Consider the following 23,303-nt stretch of genomic DNA (forward strand, 5'->3'; position numbering starts at 1 on the left):
AGGGACAGATGTTTTTAAGCAGGGGTTATACAAATGAATGAAGGACAGCTGTAGTTATAAAGCAAATCATTTCCTTTCCAGTGCCTGCTTAAAAGGGGCCTGCCCATTGCCTGCTGAAAGTTGCCCAAGAAAGGACAGTCTTCATCTGCCCTGTTTCAAAGCTCTCCCTGAACATCAGTTTCCAGCCACTGTGGAGAGAGGGACACCAGACTAAACGGACGTTTATGCTGGTCCCATAAAGCCATACAGATGATTTATTCTTTTCTTTCTGCTCCGGTAGGTGTGAGAAACCAAGGACAAGCATCACCTCAAGCTACGAAAGCATACTCCTGCTTTTCCCCATCTTCCCTGGGAGTAAAACCAAACTTAGTTCTTGATTTTCTCATTTGGGTGTTTTTCCATTCCCCTGAAGAGAATTTGGAAAAAACAGGTTTTTTTTCATCTTCTCAACATTTTGCTCTTCAGTTTCATTCATTGGGCAATACATAGCAAGAGAAATCCTGAAGTATAACAATATATGATATGCACAGAATATGACAAAAATACCTTCCATATTCATAGATCATCACAGGAATAAAATCTAAGCCATTCTCAGACATCCTGGAAGAGAAAGGGATAATGATTTCTTCTCGCTGAACAAACTGGAAAGGGAATTAGACACACCTAGATGCTTTAAAACACAGATGCTTTAAAACTCTAATGAGAGTTAAACACCTTACATAGCGGAATTCTTAAGTTGTGGTTATCTAAGAGTATACCAAATAAATACGAGAAAAGCAAATCTGAAATTCAGTTTATCAGAAATCCAAGAATTCCTGAAGACAAACACATGATAAATCAGCTAGAGTGGTTCAATCTCACATAAACAATACCTGTATGGTTGTTATTCTATATAGCTAGCTATCGCCACTCAAAGATAAGGAAAAGAGTTTATTTCATGTTTGATTTCAGCAATGGATAGTAGTCTCAAAGCCTCATCTTCAGCAGAACACACAGTATTTCCTTACTGTATAGACTACAAAACCAAAGTACTATAAACACTTTAAGCGATGCATTTGAAACACCACCATCAAAAAGGAAGAAATCTCTAGTTGGAAGAGACCCTGCTGGCTATTTCAAGCCTTCTAGTTTCTATTGCAGACTGTTCAAACTTCAGTATGGAAAAGACTTTTCTCTCAATACCTCCCCTAAAATAGCTTTATAAAGGGTCACAGTGGTACAATTTCCTCTGCACTCTGAGAACTAACTAACTTGTTTTTCCAAAGCAAAACAGAGATTATCCAGTTTCAGATGGCCTCCAGGATAAAATTCCAAAAACGTTGTTACATACGGGCATTGAAGCCATCTTTGTATCCTTGCCCTTTAAACAAAGGAAAAGGCTACTGTGATACTGTGTATGGATAACCTGTGTCCAAATTCCTGTCAGTAATTTTAAGTAGCTAAGCTGGTATGTTGCCATGGAGAAGAAAGGCAGCAAATTTTAATGTCCCCCAGCACTAGTATAACAGAGGTGAACTTTGAATACAAGTGAATCTTTTGGACTTGATTAAAAGTTAAAGACGTCAGTGGTCCACGACATACACTGCGTGCTTTCACATGCCATTGCCTTTGAATTTTTTTTTTTGGCTGATTAAATATAACTTCACTCCTGCTATCCTTAGATGTAACAGACACAATTAGGAGAGGGATTTAGTGTGCCCAGGATGAGGAGAATCAAAATTCTGATACCTAAAATAACTTTCAGCAATGTTACAATGTTGTTTGTGAAGCTGCCTATAATCTCAATTTTAGAAAATACTTCCATAATATATTTGTATTTCCAGTACAGTTTTGATGTCCACATACCTGAATACTCTGTTATCGTTGTCCTGTATTTCTTAACATGACATCTGAAGTTTGCACTTTCTAAAGATAGAACTCAGTCAGAAGAGTTGGAAGAATTCCCAGGGTATCCCACATTCAGGATTTGTAAACACTTTCTCTAAATAGAGTAGGGTCTGGTCAGTTAATTCTTCAGTATTAGTAAGTTCCTACACATATCTGGTGTTAACATTACATCTGAACCCGTCACACTTCACACTGGGTGAAGCCTCACCTTCCCGAGCTCCACAGAGTTTGCAGACTCATAGTAAAAGAGTTAAGATTTAGGAGCAGGCCGATGCATACTGCTAAAGTAGACAAAAGTCTTGTATCGATATTCAATTAATCCGACAGTGCCATGTGTAGTTCAAAACAACAGCCCCACCAATTATGTGATGTGGGTTGTACAGTACTGGAGTGTTATTTTCAAGCTGTGATTTATGATGCTTACAAAGCACCAAGGCTGTAAAGGCCATTGTTCCTCTGAGCAGCTCCTCTTTAAAGCTTCTTTAAAGCATTTATAAACAAGCAGAGCAAGCAGCTGAAATGTGTTTTGTGTGATGTTCAGCTGCACACTTCTCTTTGCTGTTGTATCCAGCAGTCACCTGATGCAGAGCTGCCCCCTTTTGCCTCCAGAGCTTCAGCTACCAGAGCTGTCTGAAGCATCTGGAACCACCTGGAGTTTTTGAGTAAAACACAGCAACAGGCTGGCTGCAGGAGGCCTGATCCTCCCTGTCACGCAAGCTTCTGCTGCTGTGCTTGTCCCTGCCAAAAGCAAACGGTGTGCATCAGCAACCTGATGTGAATTTGTGCATCAAGCTGTTCAGTGAACAAGACAGCTGCAGTTAAGAGTGGGCAGTCAGTGCAAGGAGGAACGGAACCACCATGCAGCAGAGGGATAAAGGAGAAACTGCCCAATAAGATAAGGAGCTCAACAGAAAGCACACAGTTCTGAAAAACAGATACTGCTTTAAAAGTAATCCTGGTGCCATAATATTCATTATGTGCATATGAAATAGTGTATTTCAAAACAAAGGAGAAATAAGACACAAAAGAGCCATGTTACTACAGATTGATGTAAGGACATCTGTGGTTCATTTGTGATAGACATTGTGATAGGTTATCCAAAAGACTCCAAATCCCTACACCCAACCTCATCTTAAAGCATTTGGCTTCTAGAACACAACAGTGCCCTCATTTCTGACATGAGTCATTTGGATTATCCTGCTTTTCCCAATATCTGAATTGGCTTTTCCTCTGAAACACCCCCCCCCCCCCCCCAACCTTTACCTCCTTTTAGACTGTTTCTTATTCTACTGTCTCAAAGTTAGAACTCCTTTTATGTCATCTTCCTTATTTTTCCTTTGCTTTGTACCTATTTTCTCAGGTTCTCTTCCCAATTCCCACTCATTATCTCACTATTCATCTTTTACAGAGAATTGCAAAAATACCAAGAAACAGTATACTGTTGTGTGCGGTGCTTTCAGGTGTAACATGACATTTTCATACTGGGCACAATAATTTTAATACTATTTGCTTAATCCTGCATTTGCAAAAACTATGAAAAGCCTCAGGCACGGGAAGGGAAAAAAATCATAAGTAGACATGTGAGACTTGCGCAAGCAAAAATAGATGATTTGCATTTCAAAACTACGTGGCTATGAAAAAATTAACAGTTTAAAAAAAAATCAGAGAAAAAAAAGCAAGTCAAACTAGGATTCTTTCTTCTCTCAATGACTTTTCATTATTTTCATTATGAAATAATAAAAATATTTTGAATGTGTTTGATATTGATATAACTTGAGATAATTCTCTACCTGTGGGAAATAAAACAAACAAAAAACCCAAGCCCACAACTTTTCGGTTAAGCAATGCTATATACAGGTTGATTACCTTAGGAGTGGGTTAAGATTTTCAAAAGCATTAACTTGCAGCTGCAGCACCCATCTGCACATCCAGTAGACCAGTGACCTCTGCTGGAACACAGGGAATTGCCTCACAACGCTCCAGGCGCCGGTATCGCCCTTTGCTATAATGATAAATCACTAACCCTCCTTTTTCTCCCTCTCTGGTTTGTTTTGGAGGAAATTCACCAGTACAAGCACAGTTCAAATATGAAATTCTGTGAAACACTTGAGCACAATCTTTGACAAAGTTTTAAGTCAATATTTAACAAGTAAACAGAGGAAGTTTTGAAAATCACTTAGAAAAATGGTGTGGAGACAGTATGAAATGAGTAGTTTTCCTGAACTGAAGCTGTGAACATAATTATATGCTGTTTTCAGATTCCTCATTCATATGATTATTCCTCCTTCTCTCACTTACTTCTACAGTAATTGAAAGAGTGGAGGTGCCTGACATTGCAGACATTAGATGTCATTTCTGCTCTGTCTCCAAAGATAGCATGACAGAGTACCCTGGGTCAGAAAATAGACGATTAACAGGAAGAAAGGAGGAAGGATGCAAAATCAAATTCCACTGTGCACTGCATACCTGGCTCTGCTCCCATGTAAAGTACTCCAGTAGTGGTTTATATCACCAAAGAGAAAGGTCTCACGTAGCAGGCCCAAGACCCAGTGAGGGGAGTTTACTGAAATCACCAACTCACAGTCCACATTCAGAATGCACAGACCTCTTGAGAATGCCATTTATCACTTAATGCCTGAATGTCTACCTTAAGGTACTTCTGATCAACATAAGCAAATTAGTATCTTTCTCTAGCTACACAAACCAAAGCTTCCTCTGCTGACCAAGCAGTTATGACTCAATAAATGGATAAAATAATTCCTACTGGACATCAATTAGCATAATTTATGAAATCTCATTTCCAAAAGGTACAAAAGCCCCATTCAATGCCAAGAGAAACTGTGGCTGATGAACACAGCTGAAATCCAAGTCACTTAAGCATACTAAATTCTACTTACCACCATTAAAGCGCTAACACAGTAGAACAACACATAAATAACCCTATAGTTTTGGACAATTCACTAACAACCAGCAAAAGGAATATAAGTGACAGGTTTTTTTCCAGTACAGGAACCTAATGCTCATCCTCACAGAAGACAGTTTTTACTTCGGATTGAAATGACCTAGGAAAGCACCATGCCACTTACTAGTAATGCTGTATAACAATTTAAACAGGGAGTAATGAATATCATATCCAAACAAAAATGCTGGAGGACTTTAAAATATCTAAATTTATTATCTAAAATATTTGTATTTACACAAACTGGTGTTTAGCTAAAGAAGACTTGCATATCAATGCTTTGGGGAAATACACTGAACTCTAAGGAAAGCAATAATGAATTTGCTTCTAAAGATCTTCTGAAAAAAAAGAACAGCACAAATGACTCTCTGTGAGTCACCAACAGACTGATTCAACAACTAAAAGGGAAAAATACTGACTGCTTGCAGAGTTGCTTCTAAGGGTATTTTGAAGTCCTAGTACTGAAAATGGGAAAATTACTTTTCTAGCCTGATTCTCCTCTGATCAAGCAAAGAGAGCTATGTAGCTCAAAGCAGGACTACACGCAGAGCACTTATCTTCCATGCCCAGGGGAGTGCAGTGGCCCACTGTTTCAGACACACAGTAATAAAAACAGGGTTGAGAACAATTAGCACATGGCACTGTTCTGTCTACTTGGTAACATCACTACAAGTTGTAAAGGGTATCTTTTAACATACAGTGTGTGTTGAGTGCTCCTTCAAGGAGCTGTTAGGGTCATTCTTGCATGATTCTTCTTTCCCATCTTGGATGGCCAAGCTCTGACATCAGTCACTTCATTTTTGAGTGCCACCTAGAACACACAGGTATTCACCTTCAGTGCCGTATTAGACTGGGGATCTTGACATGGCAGATACTCAAAAAGGCCCATTCAAACACGTCAATTAGAAGTTTTTCTTTTTTCAAATGACCATACAGAGATTCTTGGCATTTCAACTGGTACCCGAATAACATGCCCACCATTATCCTATACTTTAAAGCACTACCTGTACTGCACATACACTGACAAGATGCTTGTGCTGGCACAGATCCTCACCCTTTGCAGGCTGTGTTTTAGCTTACTCCTAACATGCAGGCACACTGCACCATACACATTCAGCTGTATGTGTCAGACCCACTATACAAGCATAGTGTCTCTCATGTTTGCAGAGTAGGACCAATGCTTTCTAAAAATACTGGATTCACTGCACATGGACACTGGACAGTTAACACTACAGAGGTGCTGCATCTATGGCAATCTGGTCAGAATTACTTCCTCTGAGCAAATATAGGAAAGCTCCAAATTCTACTCAAAATATATAATGAGAACAAGGAGGGGTGGGGGAGGAAAACACCAACAAAAAAAAAAAAAAAAGCACCACCCAAACCCTCACAGAAACACAGCACTTTTCCCAGGGAATCCCAGAGAATCCCAGAGAAATGGCAATCCCTCCTCACGAATGATCTTTGGAGACAAAATCCAACTCTTCAGGTTCAACCCTAAACCTGTTTTGTTCATTATGTAATTTCTAACATCGATAGCAAATTAAGCTGCTTTAACCATGCAGCCCTGATTCAATTTCATTCTTTGTGCTGAATGAAACAACTGCTCTAGGGGAAAAAAGCTGCTGGTGAGTCATCAAAGACTGCATCATAGCACATATTAGGGGAATGGAGAGAAACAAAAGGTTTCTTAGGCAACCTTTATTCTGCAACTTCCTCACATTTGAGCATTTGAGTTCTAGTATTTTTTTAACAAAAGCTGGGGTTTTTTTTAATATACAGTTTCTGTCATTTTAAACTTCTGAACCAATTATAGTGATGGTGCTTATTTTATATACCCTCTCTAATGCAAATATTTTTACCGATACTTTTCATAACGAGAAGGAAATAAAGAAAAACTAGTTGAACGTGGCTGTACCTTAGAGACCAATTTATCAAATGCTGTAAAGTATTTGCTCCATAAGAAACATTATGTTGCTGCATGTAACTATTATCCTAACTGCATTAATTTCATAGTAGGTAAAGTCACATGACATTACTAGATGGCTAATTTGGGTTTGTAACCTAGCAGATATAAATCACTGAATGTTAAATTTGTAAATTTTTAAGTAACTGTATCTTCCCCTGTAAAAGATTGCATCAGCCTCTCTGCTCCTTTTTTCCATCCCCCAAACTCCAATGAGGGGTGTTGCTTTAAAGGGTACATGTCTTTTCCTGCTGGAAAATAATGGAGAAAATTAAAGTTTCAACCGCAGCTTTCAGCTACTTAGGGCTGGAGGTATTTCCTAATACCTTCTCATTTCATCCTTCTCTTTGAAAAATAAATCAAGAAAAGGAAGCCATCTGTTGTAGGTAAAAAACATAGCTTAGATGAATAAAGAGACATAAGACAAAACCCACTAATTACAAAGTGCTGTGCTCCCTCACATTCACTACTGAGACTGGGAAAGTCAGCTACCAGAAAGGAGGCTGCAAGGACTGCTGACTGAGCAGCTGCACAGTACACATGAAAAACTTTCTCCCCAACCCTCCTGACAGCAGCAATCTCCCTCCTGGCAAGGGAATCTGAGGCCAAATGAACCTAACAATGCTGACAAACCCTGTCTTCCTGCCAGCTGGGGATTTCTTGGAAGGAAGTCCTTCTGGAGGTACTCAGAGCCAGAGGAAGTTGCAGGATGCTCCACTCTTCCCACACCAGTGATCAAAGAACCAGGACAGGAGATGGTAGGAAGCAGGATGCACCCAAGAGCATGCTTATCCGCTAGTATGCATTCAACTAGAATTTATCAATTTTATCCATATAAATTATTTTAATAATCAGGATATTTTTAATTCAACAAGTAGTATTCAGGAATACAGAGAAAAGTGTTTGGCATTTGAAAGTTATCTGTGCAAATACTTATTCGAGCAACCTTCATTTACACTTCATCAATGCTGAAATCCTCTTCATCCTGCCGAAATACTGAATGGTCCAATCCTTACATAAACAGCGTATGTACTGAAAGTTTCTTAAAAAAAGAAAAGTAAAAAGCTGGTGACAAAGAAAACCAAACCCAACCCCTCAAAACAAAAACACACCCCTAGACTCTGTACTTTCTGTACAGGTGTAATCAGAAGACCTCAGAATAATAAAGAATAAATGTAAGCAGTTCTGGAAGTCTGACCCACACTCAAATGTCCTCTTCATTAACAGCATGCAATGCATAATAAATACTTTTGGCCCAAATCAACAAAATATTTAAGTATACTTGAATCTTTTCCTTGATTACAGCTATTTTCTTAAATTTAGCTTAATGCTGTCAGGTTCACTAGCAGGTTTCAGGTTTTTTGAAACAGTTATTTCATTTTCTTTGAATTTACTGCTGTACTTCAGTTTTTGATGCAATTTGAGTCATGAGGAATGTTTTCATAGAATCGAGTAGGCTGGAAAAGACCTCCAAGATCATCAAGTCCAACCTTTACTCCAGGACTGACAAGACCATCATTAACCCGTATCACTGAGGACCTCATTTGCACGGTCTTTGAACACTTCCAGGGACAGTGATTCCATCACTGCCCTGGGCAGCCTGTTCCAATGTCTGATTACCCTCTCTGTGAAGAAATTTTTCCTAATACCCAATCTAAACCTCCGCTCGTGCAGCTTGAGGCTGTTAAAATGTCTTCTAACAGTTATCTGAATCACTAACCAGTCAAGCCAAAAAATGCTGACTCCATTCATTGTAATTTCCATCTTAGAGGAGAAATTTAGTTATAAACAAAAGAAAGATATTTCTGTAATACAAGATTATAGGCTACTACAAGAACAACAACCAGCTTACAATTTTTAAAGCCTAGATAGTTTTCAGAACTGCATGTTTTCATAATCAATATCAGGAAGTACAACGTATATATAGAGAGAAATCAACTAAGAAACAAAACAAAAAAGCTGTCACTGTCCAACTGTCCACAGGAACCATGTCTAGTCACGTTTCCAGTCAGTCAGTCAGCTAGCTGGGGGTCATGTCATTATTTAGTTTCTGCAGAAAAAACACAAGTACAAAAATAGTATCAAAAAGCAACATACCTGTTTTTATTTTAAAATACATCACTATAAAACATAAATGTTACAGCATATAAGACTTTTAATATCTTTAGAAGAATATGAACATTTTATATACACTTCTCTAGCTTTTAAACAAGTACCTCCTTTGCTTAGCAGTATGTGAAAGCCAGCTACTTTCCTGCAGTATGCTGTTAATTCAAAATTATTTTGAATTAACAATTATAATAACAAATTATATAAAATATATATAACAATATATAACAAATATATAATACATATGTAAAAATTACTATAACAAATATAATATTTAAATATATTTTTATATTTATAAAAATGTATCTTTTAATTCTGGAGTATATTTCAACTATGACAGAATTACTTTTTGAAACAGTTTTGGACATAAGTAAATCACTATAGGTATACATGTTAAACTTCAGAATTTCAATAAAGTTTTAGCTAAAAAAACAAACAAAAAAAAAGAATGCAAATCAGATCAGTGATACAGGACTTTTTCAGGGCAGGGATAATAAAAGACACCAAAAAAGTATTTCATGACAGAATAAAATTTTCAGTACCAAACATTATCAGAAGGGGAAAAAGGCAATGAATCCATCTGCTGTGTGTTAAAGTAAATTAGCAATGACTATAGACAGCCACAGAATCCTGCCCTAGACAATCTGTGTTTTGCATTTCTAATGTAGTGCTAAATTAGAAGCTCTACTTTCCAAGGACTACTTGAAAGCTTTGGGGTGTTTGCTTTTTTGTTGTTATTGTTTTGTTTGCTTTTTGGAGGGGAGGGGTATTTAAATAGAACTATTAGGTTGCAATAGAAGTAAATCAGAATTCCACAATATATTCTTCTGACAGATACCAATTTTTTTCCTTCCTCTTCTATTTGAGTGATGTAATTTACACAACAGGCACCAGACAACTGCAGTGAGGTTCTCACTAAATACTCAAAGCAATGCAAAAACCTGAGTAGAAAGCACAAGCTGGTCAACACCAAGAACATTAAGATAGCTTCTGCTTTTAGCAACCGCCTAGAAATAAACAATGTAGCTGTCTTCTCAAGCCTATACTAACTCAAACAAGATTATTTAGAATTCTTATTTCAACCACAAATACTTACTTAGCATGAGCGGAGAACCTCGTTCCTCAAAAAAATTTACATTAGAACTTAAAAGTAGTTAAAAGAATGTTTGCTATTGGTCTGTATTTACATCATTTCTCTGCTACTTTTAACTACTCATATAAACAACTGAAGTTTCATTGACTTGCAGAAGAGCCAGAGCATGCAAAATTTATTAGACAGATTAGTTTAAAATTAGAATTAACAAACATGTATTAAAATTCTCCTGATAATCAGGTTATTGTAAGATGAGACTGTTGTTATGATCAGAAGTTTACATTACAAGAGTATTATCGGTATTATTCATAAAATACTTAAGAAACAATTATGTAAATTACATTAAGATGATTTACATAAGAGAAAATACGGGGGAAATAAAAAATTCAGATAAAAGCTGCACTGAAATTATAAATATTTCAATTAAAAATTAGTCAATTGAATTAAATTTATTCTCACATAGATTTTACTGCTTTCACAGACCTTAGCATGGATTTTAATCAGAGAACCTTCTACAGAAAGGACTACTGCAGAAATCCAGTCACCTTGTTAGAGATAGCAAGCAATACTATAGGACTTAAGAAAGGATTTTCCTGTTTTTTAAGAGACAATGACTTCCTTCAGTGAAAACTCACTGGTACTATTTCGAAGGTAGAGGGAATTCCATCCCCCTTCACATACACAATTTAAAGCTTTTAATTGAAAGCAAAACGTAAGCCTCTAAACTACATCAAAACTGGAAGGTCTGCCGGTCCAATGCAGAGCCACACAAGCCCTTTGAAAAGGAGCACGATGGAATCTTTCTTTTTAAGGACCATTTCATCTTAATTTCTGAAACTGGCTAAAAGACTGTAAGACAGCAAGTAATTTTGTCTTTCTGTTCTAAGAAGAAATAGATCCTAAGACAACCTGCTAGAGACCCAGAATTGGGAACTTTATGTACAGGATGTAACAAGATAGAACACAGTAAATTTAGAAAGCTCTTCTACCTGTGTTATTGCACAGAGACAGCAGATGAAAGGCTAATCAGAAGGGAAATATTCAGCAGTCATTTGTACCAGAATTCAGCAGTCATTTGTACGAGAATTACAAGTAATCTGTCCAAAAGAGATTTGGGACATCTGCTTTTGAACAAACTAAAAATAGTACTCCTTATAATTTAAGTTTACAGAAATGCAACAACCTAGGAAAGGACAAAGTGCTCTGTTGTAGTTTTGCAGATTATTCGTGAAATACAACCTTATTTCTCCAGTTCTCTAATTAGGTAAAATGGCACAAGAGCAAACAGGTACATCTTACCCTTACCTTATAAGGGAGTTCATATTTCTAAATAGTCAATAATAGGTATATACATTATTTGAAACATATGTGAGTTTTAGCCTTTTGAAAACGCAATTTTGGACCAACTGCACCTTTTGTCACCTGCAGACTCCGAAGAATCTTCTCCAAAAAAAAAAAAAAACAAACAAACACACTAGAAAAATGGGTTCTTGTGTATGTGTGTACACACACGTGTGAATTGAAAAATGAAAAATAAAACATCGTTTACGCTGACAATCAGAAGAGAACCTCCCAGTCTTCTCACTCTTATCTTTCTTAAAACCAAAAAAAGAATAAGTGAGGATAAATTACCTTTCTAGTTTTGGATGCATATTGCATCTACGCTTTTCTAGTAACAAGTGGTCAAGACAGACCTGACATTACATTACACTTTACATCAGTTTTCCCTGGTAGTGACAAAGAAGCTGGCCTTTTATTACTGGAAGTAAGTCACATTAAAAACAAACAAAAGCTCTGCACAAAGGTAAGAGCATGTGTACAAGTTACTTAAAATTGCATTTACCAGAGCTAATGACGGGAAAAAAAAAGTTTCAGATTAGTTTTAGCTACAATTCAGTTCAGAAAAAGAATTATAGAAAACCATTCTTTTTAAAAGCAAGTTGTATGTAAGACTAAGGACAGCTTTAGTAACTGCTGCTTATCAAATGAACAACATGAAAAACACACTCTGGGCAAAATCTTTGCAGATCTTTGCAAGTCCTGGATCATAAGGAGTCTCTACACAGAGAAAGATACAAGGAATAAAGCTTAGAAGGAAAAATATTGATGCCAGAAGAGTAAGGATTTCATGTGATGTTTTTGGAGTGAGTTAAACAAAAACTGCACATCGCCTGAAAAGATAATATGGCTAATGAAATTATTTGGGAGGTACAGTAATATAACAGGAGTTATTTTGTAGAAAACAGGGCTCAGCCTTTCCTCCCCCAACTATAGTTCTCTTTTGGTAATAGTTCTAATTTTTTTTAATTATTATTATTTTTTAAACATTATTTGAATCAAACCAAAGTTTTAAAGAACACATGAATTTTGGTCCCTGAAGTCTATAAAACCTCTGTAGGTGCTCAGCCAGCTTTCACATGCCATAAGCATCAATTAGTAAATTCTCAAACTAATTATTTTAAACATAACCTCAATCCCTCCACAAGAAGCTCGGCAGTATTTTCTTCACTATCACATATTCTAGCTACACCTGATTTCTGAGAATCCAGATGCCTCAAATATCCAAAACCTTCATTTTCACCTGGCAACCTTCCCATGTCCTTTTTTTATCTACCCCTTTCCTACTCTGCCCTTCAAGGGCTGAATTCTGCATCTTTATCCAACACCAGTGTAAGAGCATTTCTTTAATGAAAGAAAGACACACACAAGCTGTGCTCAGTTCTATTGTTTATTTTTTTTTCCCAATGTTAACTGATACTCTTATGTACAGAAAGTATTTCTATGAACATCCAGATTGATGTTAATCCACTGGTTCATATTTGTTTAAAAATTATAAAAATAGACTTCTACTAAAATGTACATGTGCATATGTAAGCATACACACCTCCATATATACATATATGTATTCATACATATCACAAATTAAATTTCAAGCTGTTAGCTAAAAATAAAGTTTATCATTACAAGTTCATATCTAGCTTCAGAATACTTTACCTATCACTATTTCAAATAATTGAACTTCAGTTTAATTAACAGCTCAGACTGGTTACTCACCTCTCAGTAAGTTCTCTGACGTTTGTTAGATTCTTCTGAAGGCGAGTCTGCCAACCTTACTTTAAGCCTGACACCATTCACAATCTTCCCATGCAATGCAGTTATGGCATCACTGGCACTTGCTCTGTCTGCAAATTTTGCATAGGCCACATTTTTTCCAGCCACAAGGTAAACTTTTATCAACTGTCCAAAACGACTGGGTGGGGAAAAGAAAAATGAAAGAAAAAGATAATTTACAGGTTTTCCAGGTTTTCCTGCAACATAAATACCTATTAACCAATCCGAAGTATGTATGATTTCGTGGCTGCAAAAACTGTATTTTCATATTTTCTTGTGCTGCCTTCTTCCAATCCTCCCAGTTTTCATATTCCTTTTCCTAGAATTACAGCCAGGAATAGAAATAAAACCTAAATTTCATAGGCAGTGTTTTCTATGGAATATTACAATAGAACCACAAGCACCAGTGATTTCTCACTTATTTAAAAGAATACGTAAAGCTAATCAATACCATACTCCCCAAAGACTAAATGGCACTCAAAAAATCCCACAAAACCAAGACAACAAGAACACACATACACAAAGTAGAAGATAATTTAAAGGCTGAACTTGTTTCTCATTTAAATGAACTTGCTCAGTTGTTATTAATCTTAGAAAAAGTCTCAGTGAAATGACTCGGAAAGCAAGCGCCAAAGCGTTATGGAAAAACCCAGATTTCCGAGTCCTCAGGAGATTCCGGGACAGGAATTTCCTCTTTCTTTTCCTCCCCTGGTGCTTCAAAAATATTTTTGCTTTCCAAGAGTTATTGAAAATGCCAGCTATTAGAAGAAGGAAATGTCTTTTTTTTTCAACAGCATACTAAAAATAAATCATACAAAATACTGGTGAACAGTTAAACTATGGATCTGTTTTAAAGATGGCAAAAGTTGTCTCTGAAGTCTTTGGTCCTCATAGGGAGGTAGCACAGAAGGACAGTTGTAACAGTGTCAAGATGCAAACCATTAAAATGTCTCAGGATAGATCAGAAAAAATACCTCCCCATACTTACTCGACTAAGTTACTATGGAAATCTATCAAAATACTTAAATTCCTTAGAGAAATACGTACAAGAAAAGGCCAAATAAGTTAGGCTGTGAGAAAGGAAAGTACTACATTTTTTAGTAAAAAAAAAAAATAGAGACAATTTACTTCAGATTATTAATTAATATTATTAACCAATGATAAAGCTACTGTACTGATAATATTGCATCTATGCTTCACAGTGAATTCCATTACACATCTGTTTCAAAAAGCAACTGTTACCTATCGATCATTTATTAGTTACTGACCACTGTGCACTCTTTTCTGGAAGTTTTCATGGTGAAAAGCTTTTTTACTTTCAACACTTACTTTCATGTTTGTTTTTTTTTATTAGAGAACACTTATTTGTAAATGGATTCTTACCAGAACACATCCTCCAATACATTTATAGGTAAAGGATGGGGATGAAAAAGTATGAAAAGCCTTTCCTTCACAGAAGTGTCAGGTGGAACTTTTTTTTTGGGTGGTGGAAGTATGGCATCTGTTTGGGGCTGAAGTAACTGTGAGCCACAAGTTCCCCCAAATGCCTGCTGAAAAAGGTAGAAAAAATGCAAGTATAAATTAACTGATGGGGGAGGGGGGCAGAGAGGAGCAGGGAAGTTATTTTGCCCTATTACAATCTTTTTTTTCTCCAAATCACAGGACACAAGCGGGCTCTACCAGTTCTGATCTCAATTTCTTTACTTTGGTTATTTCATTATATTGCTCAATAAATCCAAGTGATGTCAGACACCTTTACAGGGAATAAAAGGTACATCTTAAACAGCAGCATCTAAAGGTACATCTTAAAGGTAGCATCTAAAACAGTTACAGAAGACTGTGAGCAGTGATCTGTACTGACACCGCTGAAGTTTCTTACAGCAATTCAGAAGAATATGAACAGTATCCATTATATTAACTTACAGGAGGTGTCCTATATTGCTGAACAACTGCATTGTTATTCCGCAACACTGATGACACATGTGCTGTTACCAGCTGTGTTGCCATTTTTCTGATGAGGCTGCAAGCAGAAGTGATAATAAACTATTTAAAGAGTGAGCTAAATTACAGTACTCTTCAATTCAGCAAGAGAAAACAAGTTTTAATGGGCATCCAGAAGTATTTCTGGAAATCTATAAAATCATGCAGATAGAGAAAAAAAGTCAAACCAGGCTTTCATGACACTCTAGACATGACTTGAAAGCATACACACTACCTGCAACTCACTGAAAACACACACTTCTACGTAAAGTGATACAAAACTCTTCCTTGCTTTTTTAAATGCCTGGGTGAGAAGAAGGGAGGGAAACAAAAGGAAAAAAAAAAAACAAAACACACTCTCCAGAGCCCACTACATTTTGTGAAAGGAACCTAAAAGGCAGAAGGGACAGGAAAGTTTCACCTGTTTCCATAAAAAGTACAGAGATTCAATTCGTAAGTCAGAATATTATCACAGGAAGTTTACTTCCAGCACTCATTTTCCAGTGATTTTTCTTTCCTCTGACACGGAATAAGGAAGATCGCCCTTTTTGCATAGGTTCACAGCCTATGTTGTAGGGCCATGAAACAGTAGTAATTACTGAAGAATGAAGGCTGCAATAAATATTTATTTTTGTTTAGATTAGACATGTACTTCTAAAGTGAATCTCCCCTTTGTCCCTCCTTACTGTCCTCATTCATATCGCAGAGTAAGTTTGACAAACTAGATTCCTTTAGGATGAAACTTGGACAAAACATTCACTGCAGCAGTGTACCTACTTTTAAAGGGCATATAAATCACAGGAACAGATTAGAGACAGTCAAAGTAAAACATGACTATGCCCACACAGTTGGCTCTGATAGATCCTCAGCACCCAACAGTTCTACTCTACATATGTGCTTCACAAGGCTACTGTTTCCAGTACTGCAAGCATGAACAAGAGATCAAGCACATGAATCTCGTTTTTAACACAAAAGCCTCATCAAAAAACACATTCCAGCCTTGTTACATATTACAGACATTTATAAAAATTCTTGCAAAATACGTTTTACAATCTATCTTAAAAATACATAGTTTAATCCTTTCTTTATCAAAAACTGGTACGTTTCAAAGGCTTATTCTACATCATTAGAAGACAAAACCAAAGAAACAAAACAAAACCACCTATATTTCAGAAAATACTACCTATAAGTATGAAACACTGCTGTTGGTTCTTAAATTAAAAAATTGTGTGTTTATTTTAAATTTTGCTCTCCAGAACACAACTTACAACTTTGTATCTCTATGTATTGGTACTTACTCTGAGCTATCACTCCCATCTTCTAGGAAAAGGACAGTTAATCGATTTCCAGGAGGATACTCAAACCCATGCAATTTATACTTGGCATATATAGCTGATGCAGCGGTACTGTACTGAATCACAGCGTACCCTAAAATACAGTGTACACAGTTCCAGTATGATATTTGTAAATCTTAAGGACAAACTACACTCATACAACGCAATATGATTAAACTGCACATTAGCCATGGAAGATACAAAATTCTTAAGTCTTTTACCACACACTACATTAATCAGTAGTATTCATAAAGAAAACTTCAGTGACAAAGCAGCAATAATTATGCTAACTTGGAAAGCTGGTAATAAAGCAACACAAGCAAAAACTTATCTTCTTCCCTACCCCCAAGTTAGGGACAAAGGCATATAGAGTTTCATTTTAAAATGCAATTATCCTATCAACAATTTTTAATTTTACATTTTAATTCTGTGAATCAATTTAATTTCAAGTGTCTTGCAAAGAGATATCTTCCACATTCTTCTCAGCAACAGCAAAACAATAAGACCGAAACAAAAACAATCCTTCCACGACAAAACATGATTTGTTTTGGATTTATTTTAAACCAGGTTATTCATGTCAGCTTCTACACAGACACACACCTCTCTCAAGAGGAAAACTCAAATGATCTGTTTAGAAAAACATTTAAACTATACATCTAATATTTTGAAACATTTTCTCCATTTATTTGGCCTCAAACTATTAACTTAATGTAACCACAAAACACTTCACATGGGTTTGATTCTGTCCTTCTTGAGATTCTATCATCCAAAAACAAAGGTATTGAAGGCTTTCTGTAAACAGGGGTTCAAACAAAACTGTATTTCTGGGATTATGCATCAGCAATAGCAGCAACCACTGATACATAAAACATTCTTTCCAACAACTGTACTGTATCTTGCAATACAAATGAACTGAAGTACAACTAAAAGCAATTCCCTTAACAGAAAGAAAAAGACATTTTTGGACTTTTACTTACCACTGTTGGTATGAGGATCTCTCTGAACATCACAATATTCCAGTCCTGGAACTAGATCAAAGAGGGCAAACAGCTGCTCTTGGATAAAGGGAAGCCGTGATACCACTGACAGACGTTTGGAGACTGACTCTTGAATTCTGCACTCTTTTTCAAAGCAACAAAACTCTGGGTGCCCACCTCAAGAATCAACATTTAATAAATAAACAAAAAATGAATAATTTGAGTCATCACACTAGCATGCCTTCATTTCATAGCCAATTATATACTAAAGGTAATATGTTTATTTATCCACCACAGGTCACAAAATAAGTGACCAACTAGAGCAAACCATAAAAACATAGAAAACGAAATGTCTGGCTCGTTTCTAAACCCAACATCCGATTTACTATATAAATGCTGACACAACCTTCCCTTATTGCAAAATGCATTCTCATTTTGTGACCACACTCAAGACCACAAATCATTTTTAGTGTAAAAATTGTGACTTACAAAATGAAAGTGTATTTCCTCTTGGCTCTTGCCTTGTATTATTACTATAATAATCGTGTTCAAGAGACTCGGACGACTTATTTTTAGGTTCAGCCAAAATGGCCCTGTAGCCTGAAAGGAACAACCACACATATAGCAACACTTTAGCACATCTGAATTACCTGACCAGATCCACATTCTCCAAGTACCATATACTTAGAAACACATTATTCAGAAATCCCAGTAAGTGCTGGCTTTAGGAAAATAACTAATCTGTAACTCAAAATCTGCCATGATAATTGTGCCAAAGTTAACAACTTCCGCATGTAACTAGATTAATTCTAAGTTAAGTACAACAGAGCCTACTTGGTGTGACTGAGCACTGTCACAGGGTGCTCAGAGATGAGGAACCTCCATCCTTGGAGATATTCAAAAGGTGTCTGGACATGGTCTTGGGCAACCATGGTGTCCAAGTGGCCCTGCCTGAGCACAGGGATTAGGCAAGGTGACCTCCAAAGTCCAACTTCAGCTTCTGTGATGCCTGTCAGGATTCAGAGATGCTCCAAAGGCAGTCACCTGAACTTAGGTACTGTAACAGCAGTCTATGTATATATGCACTGATCTATGTTTGTTTTTACAAAATAAACAGGTATTACTCTCAGGCTATCAACCAAATCAATTTTAATGTCACAGCAAAAAAGGAAATAGAATTTAACTGCTAAGTAATCTCAGACTCATAGTCCCACATGAGAATTGCCACAAATACAATCTTTGTAGAACCACTTATGATATATATGATGTGGAACCATGTATATTTGGGGGGAAAGGAGAGAGCAAACATATGCACATGCACATGCCAAGTCACTGCATATTTTGATTAAGAAAACACTGAACAGGAGGTTGATCTGGAAGGCTGCAGTTAGGTTTCCCCCAAAGCCTTGTTTCTCCTGGATAAGTTCCCCCGTCTCTCCTCATAATCCATGTGCTTCAGCCCCTTACCACCTTGGTGGCCTTTCACCAAAAATCACTAAAATTCATTAACACCTTTTTGGTGCTAAAGCATAAATGACAGATGGCTGGTTATAAAGCATACAAAGTCTTTCATTCTGTAACAGATTAATCATGATATTAAATTAAAAAAAAAACAAAAACTCCAATTAGGATGAATTTGTTCTTAAATAAATGGAATCACAACAAGATGTCCACGGATTATAGACTACATTTTATATGCAAATTCATTTTTTATCAAATACATTTGATTAAAATGCATACTCCCAGGGACACATTAAAATGAGGCTGTCCCGTGTATGAAGCCTACATTATAATAACGCATGAAAGAAAACTCTGTATCCATTTTCCAAACTCCTTTCACTGATCCCTCTTACAGTTTGGTCTTGCAAGAATGTAACCAAGTGGCTGTTCTCAACCAATACTACTTTTTATTTGCAATATAACTGTGTCAAGATGGGTTTACAACAAATAATTTACCTACAAACAAAACTAAAAATGAAATGTACATTAATGACAATACACGCTTCTTGTGAAAAACTTGAAAGAATTCAGATTCTTACTTCGATCACACTCTTCAATTGCTAGAGCAGCTTGCGACGGTTTTAAATACCTCACATAGCCCAAACCTTTACTTTCTCCAGTAGTCTTGTTTTTAATAATGCTGCAATACTCAATGTCGCCATACATCTAGAACAATTAAAAAGTGTATTAATTTACAACATTTGAAAATGCATTAAGCTCCATCTGTTAAGCCCTTCTGATAAATTAAGACAAAGGCAATTTAGAGAAGCAATTAACAAATAGCAAAGTAGTACCTTAAACTTCTCTCGCAGATCTTCCTCTGTGTAGGATTTAGGTATCATAACAAAGATTCGTGTAAGCTCCTCATCTTCAACATCTCGGTGGCTTCCAGAAGCTCTTGACTGCGCAATAAATACCTAATGAAATAATTACATAGACATAATTACATATCAGCAAGCAAGAAAAATTGTTTAAATAAGACTTTGCATCTTACACAAAAGCTAGCTTTCCCAACATGGAAAAAAGAGATTATCTCCGATCATAGATGCATCTGTGACAAAAGATCAGCATATATAATACACCCCAAATGGTTTCCTGAACAGCACAAAGGCCAGCAGGATTTCTCACTGGGAATCATGCAGAATTATCAATACCAAAGCCTGATTCAGCAGCACTGTCAATATCACCAGTCACATGTGAGGTAATAAAAAATGTATTACTGCAGCAGGCCTAGTACAGCAGTCCTAAGAAAATAAGCAAACAAACAAAAAAGCCTAGCAACTTATTACAACCTTGCCACTGCAGTTCACTGCTCAACTGGGCTGAAGTCTGAGGGTCTAGTGCTCTATGAAGGATCATAACTTCTCACATCTGTAACTGTTAAAAATACTTTTTAATTACTGAAACAAATTTCACCTCAGATGTGCACAGCTGAAGACAACCAGGAAAAAAAAACAACCAACCAAACAACAACAAAATAAAAAGAAAAAAAAAAAAGAAAACCACCCAATCAAACAACAGAAAAAAAAAACCACAAAATAACTGAATAAGGAAAATACAAGCAACATTCAAAGCAAGCCTCTTATGCAAAAGCAGCAACTGGTTTCACACAGCTCTCAAATTACTTTTCTAATAGCCACACAGGGGAGGAAGGAATACAACTCCGATTTTTTGGCTTCTAATAGCAAGTTCTTCAGAAAAGATTTTACTGACTCGACTGCATTTTCAAATGAAATATGTGGGATCTTCTTCCACTGTTCAAAGTTATTCATATCTTGGGGCATATGAAAACAATTCAAAGAGGCAGAGTTCCATTAAAAAAAAAACAAACACACTATAATTGCTTTGAAAAAACTGTAGAGAAGCTACAAGACCAACATAAAATATCCTTGTAAAGGCAGTTGTATTTATCCACCCACACCGATCTTGCTTGCAACACTTCAAATACACCGGTGTATTTGAGAGACTTTCTCAAGGGTAAATCAACCAAACAAAACAGTTTCCGGGTGCTGTCTTTTCTCCAGGCCTGTGGCAGGTTACGCCCCGCGTGGGAACGGCATTCGAGGGTGAAACGCACCGCAGCTCCTGAAGAGCACCGCCAAGGCCGCAACCCCCGAACCCGCCCCGCACCTGACCCAGAAGGACGACGGCACCGCACCAGCATTACACGCGGAGAGCAGACCACAGAAGCGGGTCTGCCGTGCTCGGTGGCGGTTCGCTGCCTGTTCCCAACAAGGAGAATAGCTTCAGCCAGGCATCCACCACCGCTGTCCCCGCAGCCCGCTCCTGGCCGACGGGGTTCCCATTTCCCCATGTAGGCCAACACTACATTCCAGCAACAAGCTTGGGCAGAGCGGCAGAGTCCTGCGGCCCTCCGAGGCCGCCACCCTGGGAAGGGGGCGCCCTGCCAGGCCCCGGTCGCTCACCCCCAGTCCCTCTCCCCAGCAGGATTCGGGCGGCGCGGTACCTTGATGGGCTTGGTGTCGGGGGCCAGACTACGGCCGTGCATCTCCTCCATAGCCCGGCAGGCCTGCGAGCTGCGGGCGTACTTGATGAAGGCGATGCCGCGGGACTCATTGGTGCGCTTGTCCCGCAGAAGCCAGATGTTCTGGATGTCCCCAAAGGGGGCGAAGCGCTCCCGAATCAGCGCCTCCCCGGTGTCCTTGCTCAGCACCACAAACACGCGGCTGTTGGGCGGCTCGTCGAGGCACTCAGCGGACAGGCGGCAACCGCTGCTCTCCTCCATAGCGGGGCTGCTGGGGGCTGCCAGCTTTTCCCAGAGGCCGGCGGGGGACGGCCGCAACGCTTTTCCGCCGGGGAAACAACTTCTTCCGCTTCCTCCTCCTTCTCGTCTCTAGCCGCGCCTCTCCCGCCTCCAAGGCCTAGTTGAGGGAGGTGGCCTCGCCTGCGGCGGGTGGGGTTTCTCAGGCGCCTTCCTGGGACATCGGCGTGTCCTGCCTGGAGGAGCTAGGCAGCTGCTCCCGGGAGGGGCAGCGGGCGGGTGTGAAGGACTAAGCAGAAGCAAATCGAGGGTTGGTGCCGAGGACAGGCACTCACGGCCTTTCCCCTCTCCCTCGGCAGCGCCCAGCCGCGACGGTGTCGCAGAGCCACCGAACGGGGTGGAGATAAGGGGGCCAGCCCCCTGCTCGGAGGGGCTGCCCTGGGCCATGTCCGGGCTGCTTTCGAATGTCTCCAAGGAGGGAGACTTCACAACGTTTGTGGGCCACCCGTGCCAGTGCTCAGTCACCCTCACTCTGTAAGGTTTTTCTTGACGTTCAGATGGAACCTCCTGCGTTTCAGTGTGTGCCCATTGCCTCTGGTGCTGTTACTGGGCACATCTGAGAGCTGTCTGGATCCATCTTCTTTGTTCTCTCCCTTTAGCTATTTATATATATTGGGCTAAACAGTTCCACTCTCTGCCTTTCTTCACATGAGAAATGCTCCAGTCCCTTAATCACCTTTGCAGCCCTTCACAGGACTCTCCCCAGTATGTCCATACATCCATGCCTCTCTTGTATTAGGAAGCCCACAGCTGGACACAGTACTCCAAATGTGGCCTCACCAGTTCTGAGAAGGAAAGGGTCACCTTCCTTGCCCTGCTGATGACACTGTTCCTCACACAGCTCAGGATACCAGTGGCCTTATTTGCCACAAGGGCGCATTGCTGGTTCACATTCACCTTAGCGTCCACCACAATGCCCAAGTCCTTTTTTGCAAAGCTGCTTTCAGCAGATCACCTCCCAGCATATAGTGGTGCATGGTGTTGTTCCTCCCCAAGCGCAGACTCCTGGACTTCCTTCTTGATGCTCCTGTCAGACTGTTCTTCCAGCCTGTGGCGTCCATCTCGATGGCAGCATGACTGTTTAATGTATTGACCACTCCTCCCAGTTTTGTATTCTATGTATCAATATTTTCCTAATGTACTTCTGTTGCAATAATTTATTTATTTTTAAAGGGCCTTCTTCAACCAGTAATTCACTACACTACACGGTGACCAACCTCCTCTGAAACAGCACTAATGTCATAGAGTTCCTCTTTGAATAAACCATTTTGCTTCTATGGACAACAGCATGGCTTAACATGGACCTTGGGGTACAGAGGTATTTCAGGGGGCACCTGAGAGGGGATCTCAAGTTACAGAACCCCAGGGAATTTGATGTATTTCATAGGAAACAAAACAAAAAAATACCCAGGAAAAAATAGCTATCTGTAGGAAAATAAAACCACACCTAATAAATGTGAAGAATGAAATATTATTATAAATTTCATCCCTTCTTTGATAGCCAGATTCAAAAATAAGTAATTCTTCAGCTGAACACAGGAGCTGCCAGTGCCCTAGGGTTGTAGTGACCCTGGCCACTGTGCATCAAGAGATCCACAGCGAAGT

General features: G+C 38.5%; 1 protein-coding gene across 2 annotated transcripts; it reads right to left on the reverse strand.

Moving 5' to 3' along the window:
- Nucleotides 1–7,628: 7,628 nt before the first annotated feature.
- On the reverse strand, nt 7,629–21,771 carry RBM45 (RNA binding motif protein 45). Of its 2 annotated transcripts, none has more exons than XM_057411683.1 (10): nt 21,384–21,771; nt 19,711–19,833; nt 19,456–19,582; nt 17,906–18,016; nt 17,417–17,593; nt 16,404–16,533; nt 15,049–15,145; nt 14,509–14,672; nt 13,069–13,264; nt 7,629–8,862 (listed from the first exon to the last, which is right to left on the reverse strand). In XM_057411683.1, the coding sequence occupies exons 1-9, from the start codon at nt 21,660–21,662 to the stop codon at nt 13,072–13,074; spliced, it is 1,401 nt and encodes a 466-aa protein (XP_057267666.1). In that variant the 5' UTR covers nt 21,663–21,771; the 3' UTR covers nt 7,629–8,862; nt 13,069–13,071. The 2 variants fall into 2 exon arrangements, with proteins under 2 accessions (XP_057267666.1, XP_057267665.1); XM_057411682.1 differs by having other exon boundaries at nt 14,509–14,675.
- Between the last annotated feature and the right edge of the window lie 1,532 nt (nt 21,772–23,303).

The sequence above is a fragment of the Pezoporus wallicus genome, unplaced genomic scaffold, assembly GCF_028554395.1.
Source record: "Pezoporus wallicus isolate ANWC-B61680 ecotype Strahan unplaced genomic scaffold, APGP_CSIRO_Pwel_v1 contig_6732, whole genome shotgun sequence".
NCBI lineage: Eukaryota > Metazoa > Chordata > Aves > Psittaciformes > Psittacidae > Pezoporus > Pezoporus wallicus.